Source organism: Mustelus asterias, chromosome 8 (assembly GCF_964213995.1).
Source record: "Mustelus asterias chromosome 8, sMusAst1.hap1.1, whole genome shotgun sequence".
Lineage (NCBI taxonomy): Eukaryota > Metazoa > Chordata > Chondrichthyes > Carcharhiniformes > Triakidae > Mustelus > Mustelus asterias.
Window position 1 is genome coordinate 68,681,764 of NC_135808.1, and position 20,246 is coordinate 68,702,009.

The 20,246-nt window shown below is 39.8% G+C and overlaps 1 protein-coding gene across 1 annotated transcript in view; it reads left to right on the forward strand.

Moving 5' to 3' along the window:
- cdc73 (cell division cycle 73, Paf1/RNA polymerase II complex component, homolog (S. cerevisiae)) overlaps window positions 1-20,246 on the forward strand; it is a 333,544-nt gene that overhangs the window by 72,254 nt on the left and 241,044 nt on the right. Inside the window, exon 10 of the mRNA XM_078218135.1 lies at window positions 13,343-13,407. Within this exon, the coding sequence (XP_078074261.1) occupies window positions 13,343-13,407 (65 nt within the window). The remainder of the gene's footprint in view (window positions 1-13,342; window positions 13,408-20,246) is intronic.

The following is a 20,246-nucleotide window of genomic DNA, read 5'->3' on the forward strand; positions in this document are numbered from 1 at the left end:
GGATGGTTTTGAGCCTCTCGATAACATCTCATTATTTGGAAATAGTGAGGTAAATTGCTATCTTGTCCGTTTGCGAAGGTATTTGGGAAATCTAATTCATTCATTCTTTCACTCATTTTGTATCGATTACTTTTGAAGTAGTCCCAAATATAGAATTGTAGAAAATAGGAGCAGGAGTGGACCATTCAGCCCTTTGAGCCTGCTCTGCCATTTGTTCTGATCATGGCTGATCATCCAGCTCAGTAACTTGTTCATGTCATTTGATCCTTTAGCCCCAAGAGCAATATCTAACTCCTTCTTGAAAACATACAATGATTTGGCCTCAACAGCTTTCTGTGGTAGAGAATTCCATAGACTTACCACTCTTTGGGTGAAGAAATTTCTCCTGATCTCAGTCCTAAATGGTTTACCCCATATTCTTTGACTGTGATCCCTGGTTCTGGACTCCCCTGTCATTAGGAACCACCTCCTTGCATCTACTCTGTCTAATCCTGTTCAGATTTAATAGGTTTAATAGATCCCCCTCATTCTTCAAAACTCATGCTGGGCCTGGAACCACTACTGTAGACCCGCATAGTAACACTCTGTCCTCAGAGCTCAGTTCGTCTTTGTGGAGTTGGAATAGTTTGAATAGTTCTCAATTTAGGAGTATTTTCTCTCTGCAGCAGTTAAAGTTCATGATGCAAAAGTAACAGGCCGTTCTACACTGTCTTCCATGAGTTAACAGTGCCCCTATGACATAGGACAAAGCATCACATGTTAGGATTATCTCGGAGTAGAAATGTACTAGCAAATCTGAAGATTGTAAAGTAAATTTGACTTTCTCAGGCTTTTTTGGTGGCCTGCTCCAATACCAACATTGATATTTCTTTAAAAGCAGATGTAATGTTAAAAGACTTGGTGTAAACCGGCCATAGTAATTAACCATACCCAAAAAAGATTTAAGTTCTAACATGTTCCGAGATGCTGGTGCTTCCTTGATTACTTTTTCTTTGAGTGCATAGCCCCTTGGCGTCAACAAAATTGTTTATTTGAGTTAAACTATATACAGTGGAAGACATTGAATGCCACCTTACTCTTTGATTTCCCGTCCATCGACTGACCTCTCAACCAACACACCTGAGCTTGGATCCACACTCTTAGACCTGTGCTCAGCTACTGCTACGCAACCAAAGGAATTCAAACTTCTTACTATAAAAATTTACCCACAGATACTACTTGCCAAATCGCTTGATTTGTACACTGACTCAAGCTACTTTGTTGTGCCTCCTTTTAAACATGCGCTTAACAGCACGTTTTATGATTTTCAAGCTGAGCCACCCTTTCCTGACCAGTGAGCTTCATGAGTGTTCCATTCAACATACTCTATCTTCTTGCTCCCCTGTTTATTATTTGACATTCATCTATAATCTGCATTTCAAACTGTGATACAGATTTCTTGAAGAATCTTGTAGTTCTTGTTATTTGCCATTTTAGCATCTTCTGTCAGTGTTGTTTTTGAGACGTTCAGCGAAATCAAGAGGTTGAGGCTACCCAGTTGTAACTCTTTGTAGTTTTATGGCTAGTCTTGTTTCTTTATCGTTTACCTTTGCTGTCTCTTTCAAAAACAACTTGGAATCATCATTCCATAACAGAAATGAATGACTAGGTGGAAATGTATGTTGCATTTCCCTTGCCTATCATCTGCAAAGAGCTCCAACATGCATGTCTCTCCCTTCTTGTGCCCTTGATGATTATCAAGCTTTACTTTTCCAGATCCATTTCCTGTGGCAAGAGTCTAAATTGTTTGCTTCTTGAACAGTAATGCCTAAATGTCTTGAACTGGATTGGTTTGTTTTAATTAGATGGTTTATTTGAATAAAAAACATCCAGTTTATTATATTGTGACTTCGTCAGCTTAGATGCTTGGAATTCATATCACAGCCTGCAATTTCTAAATTGACCTTATTTGTGAAGTTTTGTTTTTAAATTAAATCTGATCGTTTCATCTATGATAACTTATTATTAATTGAACACTTGATTGAAATATTGTTTGATTTGATCAGGGCAAAAATAATATTGGTAACTCCAGGAAATGAAGCGCTTAACATCATGGGAGTTAAAAATATAGATTTTGGAAGATCCTGAAAATTCATTTAAATGCTCCTGGTGTAGCCTCTTGACACCACTCATTGGCATTTTAGCATCTTGGAAATGAAGGAACCTTCAACTGTCTTTTTAAGGCCAATTCTCAGTACTCCTTGTGAGAGTACAAATAGTTGGAGCTGCTTGTAAATTCTGTGGACATTTTGGACTCGAGCTTGAGGCTCTGGCATGAAGTATCCTATATTGCTCGACATCTGTTTTTTTAAAAAAAAGACTGGTGAGCCAGATGCTATTTGATACAGGGAATGCTCTGCTCTGGCTAGTCACAAGAGCTCTGATCATACCACTCGGTGCAAAATGAAAATTAGTGATGTGTTATAATTTATCGTCCTTTTGGTTTTTAGGTTTCTTATATTTGTGTATTCCGTATTTTCTTAAGGTAGTTTATAGCTTTGAATATCTGACTTGTGTGTTGAATTCTGTCAACAGAACATGGCAAATTGAGTTAGTTTGGGTACAGAGAAATTATATTTTGGATTTGTTTTTGGCTTATGTGGATAAGTTTCCTGTGTGAGGGGAGGGGGAGTTCACTTAAATCACCAATGAAAGAAATGCAAGTAAAACCATATCCTTGCTACTAGATCCTGTTTGTAAAAATTCTCTTACAAGTTAAAATGACTGGCCTAGTTTCTGGGTATCATTTATGACTTTTATGTTTTCTTCTTTTCAATGCCCTAGAGGCTTTCCAAAATCTAATAAACTTCATAATATTTCATGTTTTCTTAATTTCAATCATTTCCTTTGAAAACGTTTAAATAGTTTGGACCTGATCCACTTTAAAAGTTTAAAGTATTCAGCCACTTTTTTGAAGGCAAACTCAAAATAACTAGCTCCTGATTCAATTTGCATTGTCTTAGTGGTACTTATCTATATGTGTAAGTATATTGACTCTATTTAGTATTTTATCTCTTGATTTCAGTTTTTGAAAAAAGTCAGTGAAGGAAATTTATCATACCTGCAATACAGGTGAGAAGAGGTCATAAATTGTGGTGTTAAAAGTAGAGAGGTGTTCCTGAGTATTTAATTCTGAGTGTTTCCATTATACAGTTTGTCCAAGTGTTAAGTAATTGGAAATCCTATCAATGACCAAAGGCGGGTAACTACAGGCTGGTTAGCTTAACGTCTGTAGTTGGGAAAATGCTGGAATCCATCATTAAAGAAGAAATAGCAGGCCATCTGGATAAGAATGGTTCGATTAAGCAGACGCAGCATGGATTCATGAGGGGAAAGTCGTGCTTGATGAACTTGTTGGATTTTTATGAAGATGTGACTAGTGCGGTTGACGGAGGGGAACTGGTGGATGCGGTGTTTTTGGATTTCCAAAAGGCGTTTGATAAGGTGCCTCACAAAAGGTTGCTGAAGAAGATTGGGTCACACGGAGTTGGGGGTAGGGTGTTAGCGTGGATTGGGGATTGGCTATCCGACAGGAAGCAGAGAGTCGGAATAAATGGGTGCTTTTCTGGTTGGCAGATGGAAACTAGTGGCGTGCCGCAGGCATCGGTACTGGGGCCTCAGCTATTTACCATTTATATAGACGATCTGGAGGAGGGGACTGAGTGTAGGGTAACAAAGTTTGCAGACGACACAAAGATAAGTGGAAAAGTGAATCGTGTGGAGGGCGTAGAAGGTCTGCAGAGACATTTGGACAGGCTGAGTGAGTGGGCGAGGATCTGGCAGATGGAGTATAACGTTGACAAATGTGAGGTTATTCACTTTGGAGGAAATAATAGCAAATTGGATTATTTAAATGGAAAAAAATTACAACATGCTACTGTGCAAAGGGACCTGGGGGTCCTTGTGCATGAGACGCAAAAACCCAGTCTGCAGGTGCAACAGGTGATCAAGAAGGCAAATGGGATGTTGGCCTATATCGCAAGGGGGATAGAATATAAAAGCAGAGATGTCTTGCTGCATCTGTATAGGGCATTGGTGAGGCCGCAGCTGGAATACTGTGTGCAGTATTGGTCTCCTTATTTGCGGAAGGATATATTGGCCTTGGAGGGAGTGCAGAGAAGGTTCATCAGGTTGATGCCAGAGATGAGGAGTGTTGATTATGAGGAGAGACTGAGCAGATTGGGTTTGTACTCGTTGGAATTTAGAAGGCTGAGGGGGGATCTTATAGAGACCTATAAGATAATGAAGGGGCTGGATAGGGTAGAGGTGGAGAGATTCTTTCCACTTAGAAAGGAAGCTAGAACTAGAGGGCACAGCCTCAAAATAAAGGGGGGTCAGTTTAGGACAGAGTTGAGGAGGAACTTCTTCTCTCAGAGGGTGGTGAATCTCTGGAATTCTCTGCCCACTGAAGTGGTGGAGGCTACCTCATTGAATATGTTTAAATCACGGATAGATGGATTCCTGATCGGTAAGGGAATTAGGGATAATGGGGATCAGGCGGGTAAGTGGAACTGATCCACTTCAGATCAGCCATGATCTTATTGAATGGCGGGGCAGGCTCGAGGGGCTAGATGGCCTACTCCTGCTCCTATTTCTTATGTTCTTATGACCAGTATTCGTCATTCAAATGGAGCTGGATATGTGTTGTTACAGTAAGGAGAAGGTCATGCATTCAGCATGTGGTCCGTTCATTGGCACTTACAGTTCCAAATCACTTTTTAAACCATGAGTGGGCTGAGTACTGACTTATAAGACCAGCATTAGCTGTCAATTTTCACTTTATTTATTTAAAATTAAAATTAGATTGAACTGAGAAACTGTCTGGGGAAGAAATTGGAAATGTTGTACTGTAGGAAGGGTAAAGCTATTGGCTCGAAAGACATGATGAAAGTTCTGACAATTTTATAAGTTTTGATTTTCTCCTTCCTCTTGCCCAGAAGGATGAGAGGATTATCCTGAAATCACTGTTTTCCTTTAATGCTCATTCCAATTGTAGTTTGCCTATGTCTGCCAAAAACACATTAATTTCTCTCAAAATTAGTTTTTTTACTCACCTATTTTTTTTTCTTGTACTCTGTTCCAACCATCCCTTTGGTAAACTTGCATTTTAAACATTCCATCAATGTCTTTTGTTGTGCCAATTGCATTGCACCTTTCTCTCGATGCTTATTCTTCCAATTTCATTATTTTCTATCTTGCAAGTATCTATTAAAATGCAATCACTTATATTTGTTTATATTACATAATCTTTAGCCAATCATTCTCTTTTCTTCCTGTAGCTTTCCTCATTTTAGGCAATCCCTCTGGATTGAGAGTGACTTATTTCCACTGATTCGATGAGTTCTTAGTCCAAAACGTGATCTGCAGACACTGCCACATGTGGGGAAGGTGGTACTTGAAGGGTCAGATAATTGTTTGGAGGTTTGTGTGGTGTCTTTGATGTCTCGACTTAGCATCTGCTGTTCCTGACAAAGTCTTTGTTTTCAGTGCCTTCCCAAATGAACATTTTCCATTTTAATTAGTCACAAGCTACGAAGTATCATGAGTAGGCAGGGATGTTTGATCTCATTGGGGCTGCTTTACTTTGAGAACATCCTTAAAGTGTTTCCTTTGTCCTCTTGGGAGCCTACTACTGTGACCAAGTTCTGAGTAGAGCAGTTACCTTGGGAGTGGTATCAGATGTAGAAACGATATGTCCTGACCAGTGGAATTTGTGATGAGTGATTAATGCCTTGATGTTGGGTTGGGAGAAAACACTACTGTCAGACCTGCCTTTCTTCCCACTGGATTTGGAGGATCGTGTGAAGGCAACACTGAGGGTACTTCTCTGCTGCTTTGATGTGCCCTATTGTAGGTTGCCCAAGTCTGCAAAGCACAAAAAAGCACAGGGATCACTGCTGCCAAGTAAACCATGACCTTAGTTTTGGATTTGAGACCTAGGTCCTCAGATACTGTTTTCCACAGTCAGAGCTGGCACTTTGGAGACAATGATGAATTTTGTGGTCAATATCTGCTTTTGTTCAGAGGTGGCTCCCAAGTTATGCTCCATGTTTTCCATGATCTAGCCATTGATCTTATTTGATGGGGAAGATGTTCTGCTGTGGGAACAGTGAAAGAGAATCTTTGTTTTCCAGGTGTTTAGTGAAAGACTCATTTTTGCATATCCTTCGGTGAACAGAGCTCCGTTTCTGAGTGAGCACACGCACAAGTGTGATTTGCATACTGGAGCTCAACAACTTTGTGACTTTGGTTTTAGTTGAAGGCAGCATAGGTTGAACATTTTCCTATCTGTTTTGTGAATTGTCTCTATGTCTGAGGATGGTGAGGTGCCATATTGCAACAAAGGAAAATAGAAGGGTTGCTGTGATGACACAGACTTGTTTGAACCTGTGACATAAAGAACATGTGGTAAGTAGAATTGAGCATGGGATACCAGCAACTTGTGGATACCAGTGGCATGCATAGTTTATTCAGCACTATGCAGACACTCTAGGGCCAACTCAGCTGAGAGCTAAGCTAAGCTGGGAGCTCATCAAGGACCAGGAAGACAGTCGGTGCTCGCTAGGGAGAACATTTTGAAAAGCTCCTCAACTGAGATTTTGTCTTTCATTTGAAGGCCTTCAACTTCATTGGGTGGCACGGTAGCACAGTGGTTAGCACTGCTGCTTCACAGCTCCAGGGACCTGGGTTCGATTCCCAGCTTGGGTCACTGTCTGTGTGGAGTTTGCACATTCTCCTCGTGTCTGCGTGGGTTTCCTCCGGGTGCTCCGGTTTCCTCCCACAGTCCAAAGATGTGCGGGTTAGGTTGATTGGCCATGCTAAATTTGCCCCTTAGTGTCCCGAGATGCGTAGGTTAGAGGGATTAGTGGGTAAGATATGTAGGAATATGGGGGTAGGGCCTGAGTGGGATTGTGGTCGGTGCAGACTCGATGGGCCGAATGGCCTCTTTCTGTACTGTAGGGTTTCTATGATTTCTATGATTTCATTCTTCAATACTCTGTCTGGCTTGCCCTCTTCGCCACCCCAATGAAGTTGAGAAAACCATTTCCTCGCTGAAAAATGCCAAAGTCCCTAGAGTAGGTGGAAGGCCCACTGAAGTTCATACTTTCCCCTAATTCCCGTTGACTCCAGTTTTCTGAGGGCTCTTTGATGCCACAGTCGGTCAAATACTGCCTTGATGACAAGAGACATTATTCTCACCTCACCTCTGAAGTTCAACTCTTCTTGCCCATGTTTAAATTGAGACTGTAATGAGGTCAGAAGCTGAATGATCATGCCTGATTCCAAACTGCAACATGAGCAGGTTATTGCTAAGCAAGTGCCGCTTGATAGTGTTGTCAATGACCCCTTTCATCATTTTATTGACTGTCAAGAATGGACTGATTGGACAGTAATTGGCTGGGTTGGATTTGTACTTTTTTTTTTATCTGCAGGGCATACCTGGGCAATTTTCCAAATTATTGGGTACATGCTAGTGTTGTAGCTATACTGGAACAGCTTGGCTAGGGATGTGGCAAGTTCTGGAGCACAAGTCTTCAGTACTATTGCTGAAATATTATAAGGGCCCATAGCTGTTGCAGCATCCAGTGCGTTCAATCATTTCTTGATAACACATGCAGTGAATCAAGTTAATAGAAGACTTCCATCTCTGATGCTGGGGACCTCCAGAGGACACCAAGATGGATTATCCACTGGGCACTTCTGGTTGAAGATTGCTTAAGCGTCACCTTCTGCACTGATGTGCTCTACTCCCCTATCATTGAGAGTATGAACATTTGTGGAACTCAGTTGTTTAATTGTTCCAGGACTGAATGTGGCAGCATCGCAAAGCTTGGATCGCATACATTGGTTGTGGAATCACTTAGCTCTTTGTATCGCTTGTTGCTTATGCTGTTTGGCATGCAAGTTGTCCTGTGTTGAAGCTTCATCAGGTTGACACCTCATTTTTAGGAATGCCTGCTGTTGCTCCTGGCATGCTCTCCTACATTCTTCTTATTGAACCAGGGTTGATCCTCAGGCATGTTGTTAATGGGGATGCATCAGTCTATGAGGTTACAGATTGTTGAAGGCCCACAACATCTCATGGTTGTCTAGTCTTGAGTTGCTAGATCTGACCTAAATGAATCCTATTTAGCAGTGTCAGATAACATGATGGCAGGTATCATCAATGTGGACATTGTCTCCACAAGGACAATGCTGTGGTCACTTCTATTAATACTGTCATGGACAGATGCACCTGCGGCAGGCAGGTTGATGAGGATGAGTTCAAGTAAGTTTTTCCCTCTTGTGGTTCCCTCATCTGCTCCAGACGCAGTCTGGCAACTGAGTCCTTTAGGACTCCGCCGGCATGCTCTATAGTGGTGCTACAGAGCCACTCTTGGTAATGAACATTGAAATCCCCCACCCAGTATGCATTCTGTGCCCTTGCCATCCTCAGTGTTTTCTCCAAATGATGTTCACCAAGGAGGGGTACTGATTCCTTGGCTGAAGGGGAAAGATATATGGTGACCAGCAGGAGATTGCCTTGCCCATGTTTGACCTGATGCCATGGGCCAGCATGGGGTCTGCATACAATGTTGAGGACACCCAAGGCATCTCCTCCCTGATTGTACACCACTTTGGGACAGGATTTAATTATTTGTAAGTTATGATTTCACGCATATAACTAAGTCCTGCTGCATCTGTACAGGGCATTGGTGAGGCCGCAGCTGGAATACTGTGTGCAGTATGGTCCCCTTATTTGTGGAAGGATATATTGGCTTTGGAGGGAGTGCAGAGAATGTTCACCAGGTTGATACCAGAGATGAGGGGTGTTGATTATGAGGAGAGACTGAGCAGATTGGGTTTGCATTCGTTGGAATTTAGAAGGCTGAGGGGGGATCTTATAGAGACCCATAAGATAATGAAGGGGCTGGATAGGGTAGAGATGGAGAGATTCTTTCCACTTAGAAAGGAAGCTAGAACTAGAGGGCACAGCCTCAAAATAAAGGGGGGTCAGTTTAGGACAGAGTTGAGGAGGAACTTCTTCTCTCAGAGGGTGGTGAATCTCTGGAATTCTCTGCCCACTGAAGTGGTGGAGGCTACCTCGTTGAATATGTTTAAATCACGGATAGATGGATTCCTGATCGGTAAGGGAATTAGGGGTTATAGGGATCAGGCAGGTAAGTGGAACTGATCCACTTCAGAGCAGCCATGATCTTATTGAATGGCGGGGCAGGCTCGAGGGGCTAGATGGCCTACTCCTGCTCCTATTTCTTATGTTCTTAAGTCCTAATTTTGAGACAAGCCCCCCACTGTTGTTAAGATTTCTGGTGCCTAGATTGATGCCAGGTGCTCCCTCTAGTTTGTTTCCTTATACCGTTTTCTGTATTGGTTTTATACAACTGAATGGCTTACTGGGGCCATTTCAGAGTCAACCACTTGGATCTGGTGTCATATGGAAGCCAGACCAGGTATATCCAGCAGATTTCCTTCCCTAAGAGATATTAGTGATCCAGATGGATTTTTACAACAATTGATTATTGTCATCATTAGACTTTTAATTTCAGATTTTTATTGAATTCAAACTCCACCGTCTGTCATGGTGGGATTTGACCACGAGTCTGCACATCATCAACTTGGGCCTCTGAACCCAAGGTAATGGATCCAGCGACAATACAACCACACCACTGCCTCCTCTGAATCTGTTTACTGTGGTGCTCTCTAAAATGTGTGGCAAAATCTTGAAAACAAAATTAGTACTAGTAGTAACTAATGGGAAGCATGTAAAATTTTAGTAATTCTGATTATGGCATATAGCTCCAATTTAATACATAATGTGGCATTATTATATGCTATGATTGAAATAATGAGTGCATTAAATTTTTACCTCTGCTTTAAGGTTCTTTGCAAAACCTAGTACAACAAAATTATACTGTATGCAGTTATTAACTGTTTGAAAATGTTTTTATGTCAGTATTCTGGTAGCTCCAAGCATGTATTATGATTATGATATATTGGCATTTATATTTTTGTTACACCAAAGAACAATACAGCACAGGAACAGGCCCTTCGGTCCTCCAAGCCCGCGCCGCACCCTGGTCCAAACTAGACCATTCTTTTGTATCCCTCCATTCCCACTCCGTTCATATGGCTGTCTAGATAAGTCTTAAACGTTCCCAGTGTGTCCGCCTCCACCACCTTGCCTGGTGGCGCAGAGTATTGTTAAAACTAATAAACTCAATTTTTGGATTATTAATATATTTTGCACGCCTGGTCAGCTTTTACCCTTGTAAATTCTGATGTCCACATTTGTACTGGGAACTACCTATTTAATTTATCAGAGTAATATATCCTCCTCTGCCAGTGGTGGTGTCTGCAAGACTGCTTAGAGACCGTTTCTTTAATTGCAGTTAATTAATGATTTATCTCTTAAAATGTAACCCATTCATTCTGATAATGGAAGCATTTATTTTGAGTACATAAGTTCTTAACTCCACTTTGGTTTGTGACCCTGTGCAATGCCATTCCAAAATGTGTGAATATATTTACTTTATGACAAATTAGCTTTGACCTTCACTTTTATAATTCCTTTGAGTAATGCTTAATCACCTCAACACCTATTATTCTCCTGGGCCAATGTCTGGGTTGAGCTGGACTCTGCTTGCAACTGCGGCAATGTGTTTGACTCTAATCTCAACTTCCCATTTCGTATCCTTTCCATCACAAGACTGCCTGCGCTCATCTCCATAACATTGATTGTCTTTGCCCTCACCTCAGCTTACCTTCTGTTGAAACCCTCAACCTTGCTTTTGTTACTTTTAGACTAGATTATTCCAGTGCTTTCTTGGTTGCTCTAACGTCTTCTATGCTTTGTAACCATGAGCTTACGAAAAACTCCATTTCCTGTGCATCTTTCACTGCTGTGCTTGCTGGCCTACGTTGCTTGGTCCAGCCATGCCTTGATCAGAGAATTCTTGCCCTTGTTGCCAAACCCCTCCTTGTCCTTGCTGCCTCTAACCCTTTTCAACTCTACAACCCTACCAGATTTCTGCACGCTCCAGTTTTGACCTTTTCTTGTCGCCTTAACTGTTTCTTGTCATTCCAACGTTGGCAACCATGCCTTCAGTTGACTTGAACCATACTCATTAATTTCCTCCCTTCTGAAAACATACCTCTTTGAGCAAGCTTTTTGTCACCTGTCTTAATGTCCCCTTATATGCTCAGTGTCAAAATTAAATTATCCTATGCAGTAGCTTGGTTGTATTACTATGTTAAAGGCACTATGCAAATACAATTGTTGTTGTAATGATAAAGAAAAGCAGTGAAAAGCCAAATTACATCACAAGGTTAAATATGCTTTTCTTCACTACTTTTTAGTATTTGGTCACTGTAGTCTAAGGTTACAATAAATACTGTGGGTTTATAATTATACTTGTCCCTTTTATTCCTTTCTGTTAAATTATCAATGCATTGCATTAGGTGTGAACTGTGCCTTAGTGATAGTTAACTCTTATAATGAGCTAAACTGTCCTGGACACTTAATGCAGCCAATACTGTATGCTGCACTAAAATAGTCTTTCAATTGAAACATTAAATAAGACATTAAAAATTTCCATAGTATTATTTGAAGATGAATGGGAAGGAAGTGGGTTCTCCAGGTGTCTGCTGACATTTATCTTTCAACTTGCATTTTGGTAGCATTATCTGGCCATTTATATTGTTGCTGTTTGTGTGACCTCACTACATACATTGGCTGCAACAATTTCTTACAACCTTGACTACATTTTACATTTGAAAAGTTGCCCGTTTTGGTTGCCGCATGCTTTGGAAAGTCCAAAATCATGACAAGTGTTTTTGAAATGCAAGGTCTTTCTCATTGAATCATGTTGCTAAATTCATACTCATAATTGAGCACTTTTAGGAAGAAACAGTCCATATCCAAAGCTGTGCTGGAATATCTGAGGCCCTATAGTGTCAGCAGATTATCAAATCATTCTACCTGTTTATGTCAGTGTCTGTGTACATATTGATTTGGATTAATGTTAATAAGAAGGTACGGTTGTCAGCATTCAGTGAATATAGAGTAACTTGACCAGCAACTTCTGAAGCATGTGTAGTTAAACTTGGAAATATGGAAGTTCTGGTCTGACTTTCCCTGCTCCTCCATAGGTGGCACTATAACTGTACCTCACTCGTAGGCTTGGTGTGAAGGTACTCGCCAATTATTACTCACTGAACAAGTCAGGAAATGTTGGGCATTCAGGTGCAAGTGAAAATTAATGGTGTAATAAATGATCATTGTTGCCCAATAAAATTGATTGTTTTTAAGGGTGCAGTCTCATTCTTTCAGAACTCAACTCTTGTTGGAGATTTTCAATTTTTAGCTTTTCCTTTCCATCTCTCTGATCTTGATCCCATCTTTCCCAATCCTTGATTTTGCCAATATGCACAGTCTAAATCTAACTTTTACTTTCAGTTTCAGGTTTAAACTTTGTGTCTGTGAGGATCCTCTGATCTGGTTGAAGTTTCTCTGTTTCTTGCCCTGCTCACACATGTCACAGATTCCCTGTGCAGTGGCTACAATTGGAGCGAATCTCAGCTCAAAAGACCACTATAACTTCTGAGCAGCTGTCAGTGTAGTGAATGGCGAGCACTGGCCCTTCATCATTGATTGCCAGATCTGGGCTGTTGTATTTTACATTGTGTGAATTGGAATCAAGGAAAATGTGCTTACTATGAAAGGACTTGGAAATGTTGTGAACTCCTAATAATGTGAATGGATGATAGCCTTTCCACCCAACCTAAAAACCTACAGTATTTATCGTAACCTTAGACTACAGTGACCAAATACTCAAAAGTAGGGAAGAAAAGCGTATTTAACCTTGTGATGTAGTTTGGCTTTTCACTGCTTTTCTTTATCATTATGTCAACAATTGTATTTGCATAGCGCCTTTAACGTAGTAATACAACTCAAGCTGCTGCATAGGGATAATTTAATTTAGACACTGAGCACATAGGGGGGCATCAAGACAGGTGACAAAAGGAGTTTACAGAAGGAGCTTTTAAGAAATTGAACATCTGTTTTAGGGTCTGAAGTTGTTTCTGGTGGCCCCATAATAAAAATAAGATAAATTCTACTTTACAAATGTTTAACTATTACTAATAAAATTTGGAATTTTTTTGCAGCACGTTTCTATGGAGTGGCTGCAAGATTACAAAATGCACTATGCTTTTTCAGTTTGTCAGATTCTTTATTTTATACATTTGAAAAATGTACTGCTATATTGTGTGTACATATAACATTTTTCATTTGTTTTTGCAGAAACGGAAGGTTTCAAGATTGATACAATGGGCACCTACCATGGTATGACACTGAAGTCTGTGACGGTAAGTAGTGTTTCCCTTTTTAAGGATTGAAATTGAGCAGATGTTTAAGATTTAAAATACAATCGTGCATATGTGTTTATGTTCAGATGGAACAGGCTGGGAGAAAAGAAATGACAAATTGCTTTTGTTTTAAATCATTAATTCATTGGATGTGTGTGTCGTTGGCAAAACCAGCATTTTGTTGCCCATTCCAAATCCCAAATTATTCTTGAGAGGTTGGAGGGTTTTTTTAGTCATTGATTGTATGTGGTCGTCACTGGCTGGTCCTGCATTCATTGCCAATTCCTAATTGCCCTGAACTAAGTGGCTTGCTCGGCAATTCCAGAAGACAGTTATGAGATCACCACATTGTTTTGGCCTGGAGTCACATAGATTAGTCTGGGTAAGGATATTAAGGAACCAGGTAGGTTTTTCTGTCCATCTGGTGGTTTAATTTTGATCATGACCAACACTCCTTTTCTATTCCAAATTCTAATTAATAAGGTAAATTATTACATTGAAAATACTATATTGCACATTTTTACTCATAATTGAAGCAATTGAAATAAGTTCCTTGAGTAAGTCGATTCCATTCTTTTCCTGAAAGCCTTAGGCTACTTTTAATATAAAAGCTTGGTGGTATTTCTTTGAGGGAAATGCTACTGTAATTCTCTGCAGTCCATTTTTAAAAAATATTTTATTTTGCATGCTTAATTAGATAAATGCATCCCATTGCTATGTCTTTTACTATTATTCTGGGGTAACTGAGTTAGGTTGCAGTTGCTTGCACCAGCCATCTATGACCTTGGATTATTTACGTGAGGAAAAGGGGTCTATGGACAGGAGAAAAGGGATACTGTGAAATAAACATTGATAAATTCGACAAATAGCATTGCAATATTAAGTTTTATCACTTTGACCCTTTCAGACTTGGAGCTCCAGTACCGCACTACATTTTTCGGTCTTAAGTGGTAGTAGTGCGAAAACTTTTCTTAAATGCAAGAAATGTATGATACCGCATTGATCTTAACAGGGCCGGAGCTATGAAAATTGCCTTCCAACTGTTGTTGGTGAGGGAAAAATTTATTAAGAAAACATTGAGTGGCATAATAAATGGTGTAAATTAATTGCTTCATACTGCCCTTTTGTGCTGATTAAAATCAAAATGTTTAATCAATCGTGACTAGGTACACAGACATTAGAAAGATGTATTTTGTAGCAGTAGGATACAGTTGGAGGGTGGGTCTTAATTTTAATATTTTTATTGATTAATATTAAACATTAAATATTAAACATTTATGCAATGAAGACAGAACTATTGTAATCATGAATATTTAGTCCAGTAAATCATCTGATAGTATTTCAAAGGTACAGTGTTGTATCTCTCTTCAAATAATAGTAGTGTATTATTTAATATTTGTCCCCAAGAAGCTACGATATAGAAAAGCAGTTATTAACTACCTTTGAATTGACTTTTAAAGTAAATTTCCTATGAAAGTAAAGACTACAATACTTTCCCAAGGTTTGCTGCTTCTGACTTATAATTTGTGGTTTTCACTGAAGTGAAAGTGTTTTCACTGAAGTGACTTTCTCTCGACAGCAGATCATGATGTTGAGTTGTGACAGTGTTAGAGCTATTAATATTGTTTTGTCTGATATTAAACCGTCGCATTTCATGTGTGACTGTCAGCTGACTTGTGTAGCCAACAGGGACACAACTTGAACTTGTCACTAATCAAATCTGTTTCATCTGTCGATTGTGTTCTAAAATCATTGTATAGAAGTTGTCCAGTCTTTCAAGTTAGGGGGACTGATTTACAACTATGCTGTTTCTTCTTTCTTTTAAAACTACAGAAATATTTTTCAGTTAGCTGACTACAGTTTGTGAACAGAGAAATCCTCTGTCAGTCACATCGTGATTATATTGCTGGAAGCATGAGTGAAAGTAAGAAGCTTCCTGTGACATGGCCTTTGATCAACACTGAGTTTCTTTGTTCATATTGCAACCAGATACTCATGGGGGAAAGGGAATCTAGTCTTGTTAGCAGAGCCAGTAAAATGATGGTATAGAGATTTTTCTTGAATTATCTAACTGGCTATTTTGGTTGACATTCTCCAAATACAGAACTGATGAGTCTCATAATTAATATAAATGGGCCAAGTGACGTATCTGATTATCAGCCAGTAAGGGTAGCATCAGTTTTAGAGAAAGTCTTCAGAACAATTTTAAGTGAGCAATCTTAAGGGCACTAATTCAAGGAATTGTTTAACTTTCTAGACTGCACTTGACTTTATATGTAGATTTTCAAAATGCTTTTAGCAAGATTCACTTGGAGAATAATTAACTGCAGTAAAGGCTCATGAATAATTCATTTAAAGTTAAGAAGCAGGATAGCTCTTTATGGAACTTTTTTCCAACTAATAAATTATGAATAAGGTCCTCAAGAATTGATTTTGGGTTATTGCTACTTTTAATATATACTAATGATCTTGAAGATATTATAAACAAACTCTCCGGATCTGCATATGAGTTTTAAAGGGAGGTAGAGCAACTAATGAGGGACCACAAATATTTTTGGCAGGACGTTCTTGGCTAACTAGGCTAATAGCTGAGAATGTAGTTAATCGAATATAAGATTATTTGATTTGGGGCAGGGAAAGAGAGAAGGGATCTGTGCCAACTGGCTTAGTCCGAGAATCTACTGATCAGAGAGGAAATCTGTGTGTTATTTAGGTTTAATTTAATAATCAGACAAACAGTCCATTATTTGACTCTGGTAAGAAAGGCAAATAGGACAATACCTCATATAAGATTATATTGTTGCTGTACATAACAATAGTCAGGTTCCAATCTGGAGTAATGAGTACATTTTAGTCACTGAATTGCTGCAAATATGTTATTTCCCTCAAGTGGGTACGAAAGTGAAAATTGAAGGAAAGCAAGTACAGTACGAGAAATTTGAGGAGTGATTAAATAGTTAGATTTTGTTTTTTTGAAAATGTCAAACTTCTGCATGATCTAATTGGCACAGTGGTTAGCACTGCTGCCTCACAGCGCCAGCGACCTGGGTTTGATTCCCGGCTTGGGTCACTGTCTGTGTGGAGTTTGCACCTTCTCCCTGTACCAGCATGGGTTTCCCCCAGGTGCTCCAGTTTTCTCCCACAGTCTGAAAGACGTGCTGGTTAGGTGCATTGACCCGAACAGGCGCCGGAGTGTGGCGACTTGGGGAATTTCACAGTTACATCATTGCAGTGTTAATGTAAACCTTACTTGTGACTAATAAATAAACTTTTTACTTTAACTGAAAGTTTCAGGACTATGAAGGGAATTGAAAAAGTAACTCAAGCATATTGTTTTAGACAATATGAATATTTATGAATATCTCTATAAATTGCCTGATAAGACAAAATGTTCAAGTTCTGCCTGGCATGGGATATAAGCATTGGATGTTAACACTAGGTCAAGAAATTGGGGCTTTTATAATCAGAGTTGGAGAATAATTTATCAGAAAAGACCATTGAAATGAAAAAAATTCAGTAGGTTACAAGTTATGGTACTGTTCAAATCCCACCAAAGGAAACTGAAATTGAATTCAATAAATGTGGTAATTTGTGGGTCAGCACCAGATGAAATTACTGTGAAAGCAGCCAGGTTTTCTGGCTTACTAAAGTCTTTGGGAAAGTGACCTGTTTTACTTGTGTTTTCAATTCCATGCTACACAGCTCATTTTAAATATGCACAGGACAATGAATATGTGACCTTAGCAATGTGTCCTTATCCTACATAGAATAGAAAATGATAAATATCAGCGAGATATTTTTGCAGATGAGAATATCAGAAGATGAGCTTTTGGGTTGGATCTGCTTTAAAAAATCTTTATGGGAACAAACCTGTATCTTAAAAAAAATTCTTTAATGTCGTAAAGTGATAATTATAGTTTATTTTTTGAAAATAGGCATTATGGTATAAGTGTTCTGTATTTTCATTGCTTCCTTAGTTCAACTTGCATAAATATTGGATAATTTCCTCCATGTATTCTAGTTGATTAACTCTGACATAGTGAGATGGGAGTCATCTTATTGCAAGCAGGGGCCGCATGCATCAGTTGTATACATACAATCAGGTTATATTAAAGTGATATGATTGATGCATTACCTTGAAGAGCCTGCTGATCTGCAACACAGGGCTACATGCATGCTAAACAGCGGAAGTCACATAAGATGGGGTAAAGCAATCGATGAACCAAACAAATCATAGCTCTACAGTTCTGCCACATCCAGTTGTGAACAATGGTGGCCAATTAAACAACCAACTGGAAGAGAATGCTCCATAAGTATCCCAATCCTCCACAATGGAGGAGCCCAATATGTCAGTGCTAATGACAAGGCTGAAGCATTTGCAACCAGAATTGGTGACTGGATGGAATATCTGCATTCTGAGATCCCCAGTATTGTAGATACCTATCTGCAGCCAAATGGCAGAATTCACTGGATATAGCAAAGGCAGTGAACCCTGACAACATTCCAACTGTTGCATCCCTTGGCTGTTCCAGTACAATACTAACATGTACCCAACAATGTGGAAAATTGCCCTAATGTGTTCTGTCCACAGAAAACAGGACAAATCCAATCTGGCCAGTTACTGCCCCATCAGACTACCCTCTATCAGAAAAGTGACAGAAGATGTCATTGACCGTGCTGTTAAGCGGTGCTTACTCAGCAACAGCCTCTGTACCAATGCTCATTTGGAGTTTGCCGGGCTGCTGGGCACCAGGTCTCATTATAGCTTTCGTCTAAATGATGGGCAAAAGAGCTAAATTCCAGAGGTGGGATGACAGTGATGGCCTTTGACTCCAAGGTACCTTTTGATTCAGTGTGGCAGCAAGGACTTCTAAACCCCACTGCCCAACAGCTCTTTGTTGGTTTGAGTCCTATCTAGCACAGAGGAAGATAGTTTTTGGAGCCAATTATCTCAGACTCAGGACATTGCTGCAGGAATTCCTCCAGGTAGTGTCCAAAGCCCAACCATCTTTGGCTGTTTGACCAATGGTATTTGCCCATCATAAAGCCAGAACTGGGTATATTTGTTGATTGCACCATATTCAGTTCCATTTGCCAACCCAGGATGTTGAAGAAGTCGGTGTCGCCATGCAGCAACACTTAGACAGCATTCAACTAATGCTGATATGTCACAAGTAACACTTGCATCTGACAAAAGCCAGGCAATGGCCACCTCCAGCAGAAATCTAATTATCATCTTTAATTTGCAATGACATTACCAATGCTTAATCCCTGATATCAACATGCTGGAGGTCCCCATTAACAGAAAACAGAACTGAACCCACCATATAAATTCTGTGGTTACAAATGCAGATCAGAAATTGGAAATTCTGTGGGGAGTAACTCACCTCTTGACTCCCCCAAAGCCTATTCATCAGTTACAAGGTACAAATCTCAACTTTTAGTACTGAATTGCATGGAGATGTGATCGATTGCACTTGGAAGTTTATAAGATTAGTTATTTCCCTTCTCTCAGTTTCAACTTCTGGTTGTACCAAAGATGAACTTACAACTGATTTCGACTAAATTATAAATGCAAAAAGCCAAACTTGAAAATGCACAAGAGAGCAAGTTTGGTAAGTTCCAGGGAAAAAAACCCTAATTTTATGTTTCCATAAGCCACTTTGTTCACATCATTGATGTCACATTTGATTTCAAGGTGACCTTCCAACATTATGAAACCAACTATTTCCACCACCTATAGCATCGTCTGACCGTGCCCCTGTGTTAGTCCACCTGTTGAAACCCTTATCTATATTTTGTTTACTCTTAAGCTCGACTATTCCAATTCTCTCCTGGTCAGGGTCTCGGATATTGCCCTCCATAAATTTTAAGTAATTTAAAAGTCTGCTGCGGGGCCTTCAATCGCAGCAAGCCGCATTCCCCTACCATCTGTTTGTTCTGTGATCTATATTAGCTCCAAGTTGAGCTCCTTCTTTTCGAATCCCTCCAAGGTCTCGCCCATTCCTTTCTCTTGTACCTGCCCCAGCCTAACCTTTCAGATATGTGTTCCTCTAATTTAGGCCGTTTTGAGAATCCCAGTTTTAATTGCTCCACCCTTAGTGGCTGTGCCTTCAGTTGCCTAGGCTCCAAGTTCTGTAGTACCCTCCTCTGTCTCACTTTCGTCCTCTAAAATGCTCTTTAAAGCTTGGTCAAAGAAGTAGGTTTTTGGTCATCTGGCCTGATATTTGTGACTCAGTGCCCTACCTGTTTTATAATGCTCTTATGGAACACCTTGGGACATTCCATTACATTAAAGATTCTATGTGAATATGTATTGCTAACTCAATGATAACTTCCAGTCTGTAACACTTCCAACATTTGACAGAGATTGCATTCATAGTTTCTGGTGAAAGGCCATGTTTTTGAGAGCCAATTTTGAAGGTTATGTACTTGACAAAGACATTCAAGACTGTAGGGAGTTGTATGTGCAGGGTCGTCAAATACTGATTAAATATAGCTGAATGCTTGTTTGTATCCTGTGTATTTTGTTCTATTTGAGTTGAATTTTTGACCCTGTGCCCTCTGGATCACGACTTACAGTTCCATAAGCATATTTTTAAGGAGAAGCTGAAGATGGGTGGTGCCAATTATAATTCAGTTACAGCTGTCCTCGTGATTCAGTTGTAAAGCTAAAGTGTAGCTGACCATGCAGCTCAGAGAGAGAGAGAGCATCAATGGAACCAAATGCTAACTGGTTTTCATGGGGAAAATTATCGAAGAAAATTGTGCAACATCTCCATGTACGCTGTCGGCTTTGAAAATGCGTACTTAATATTGTTAGTCGATAATTTCATGGA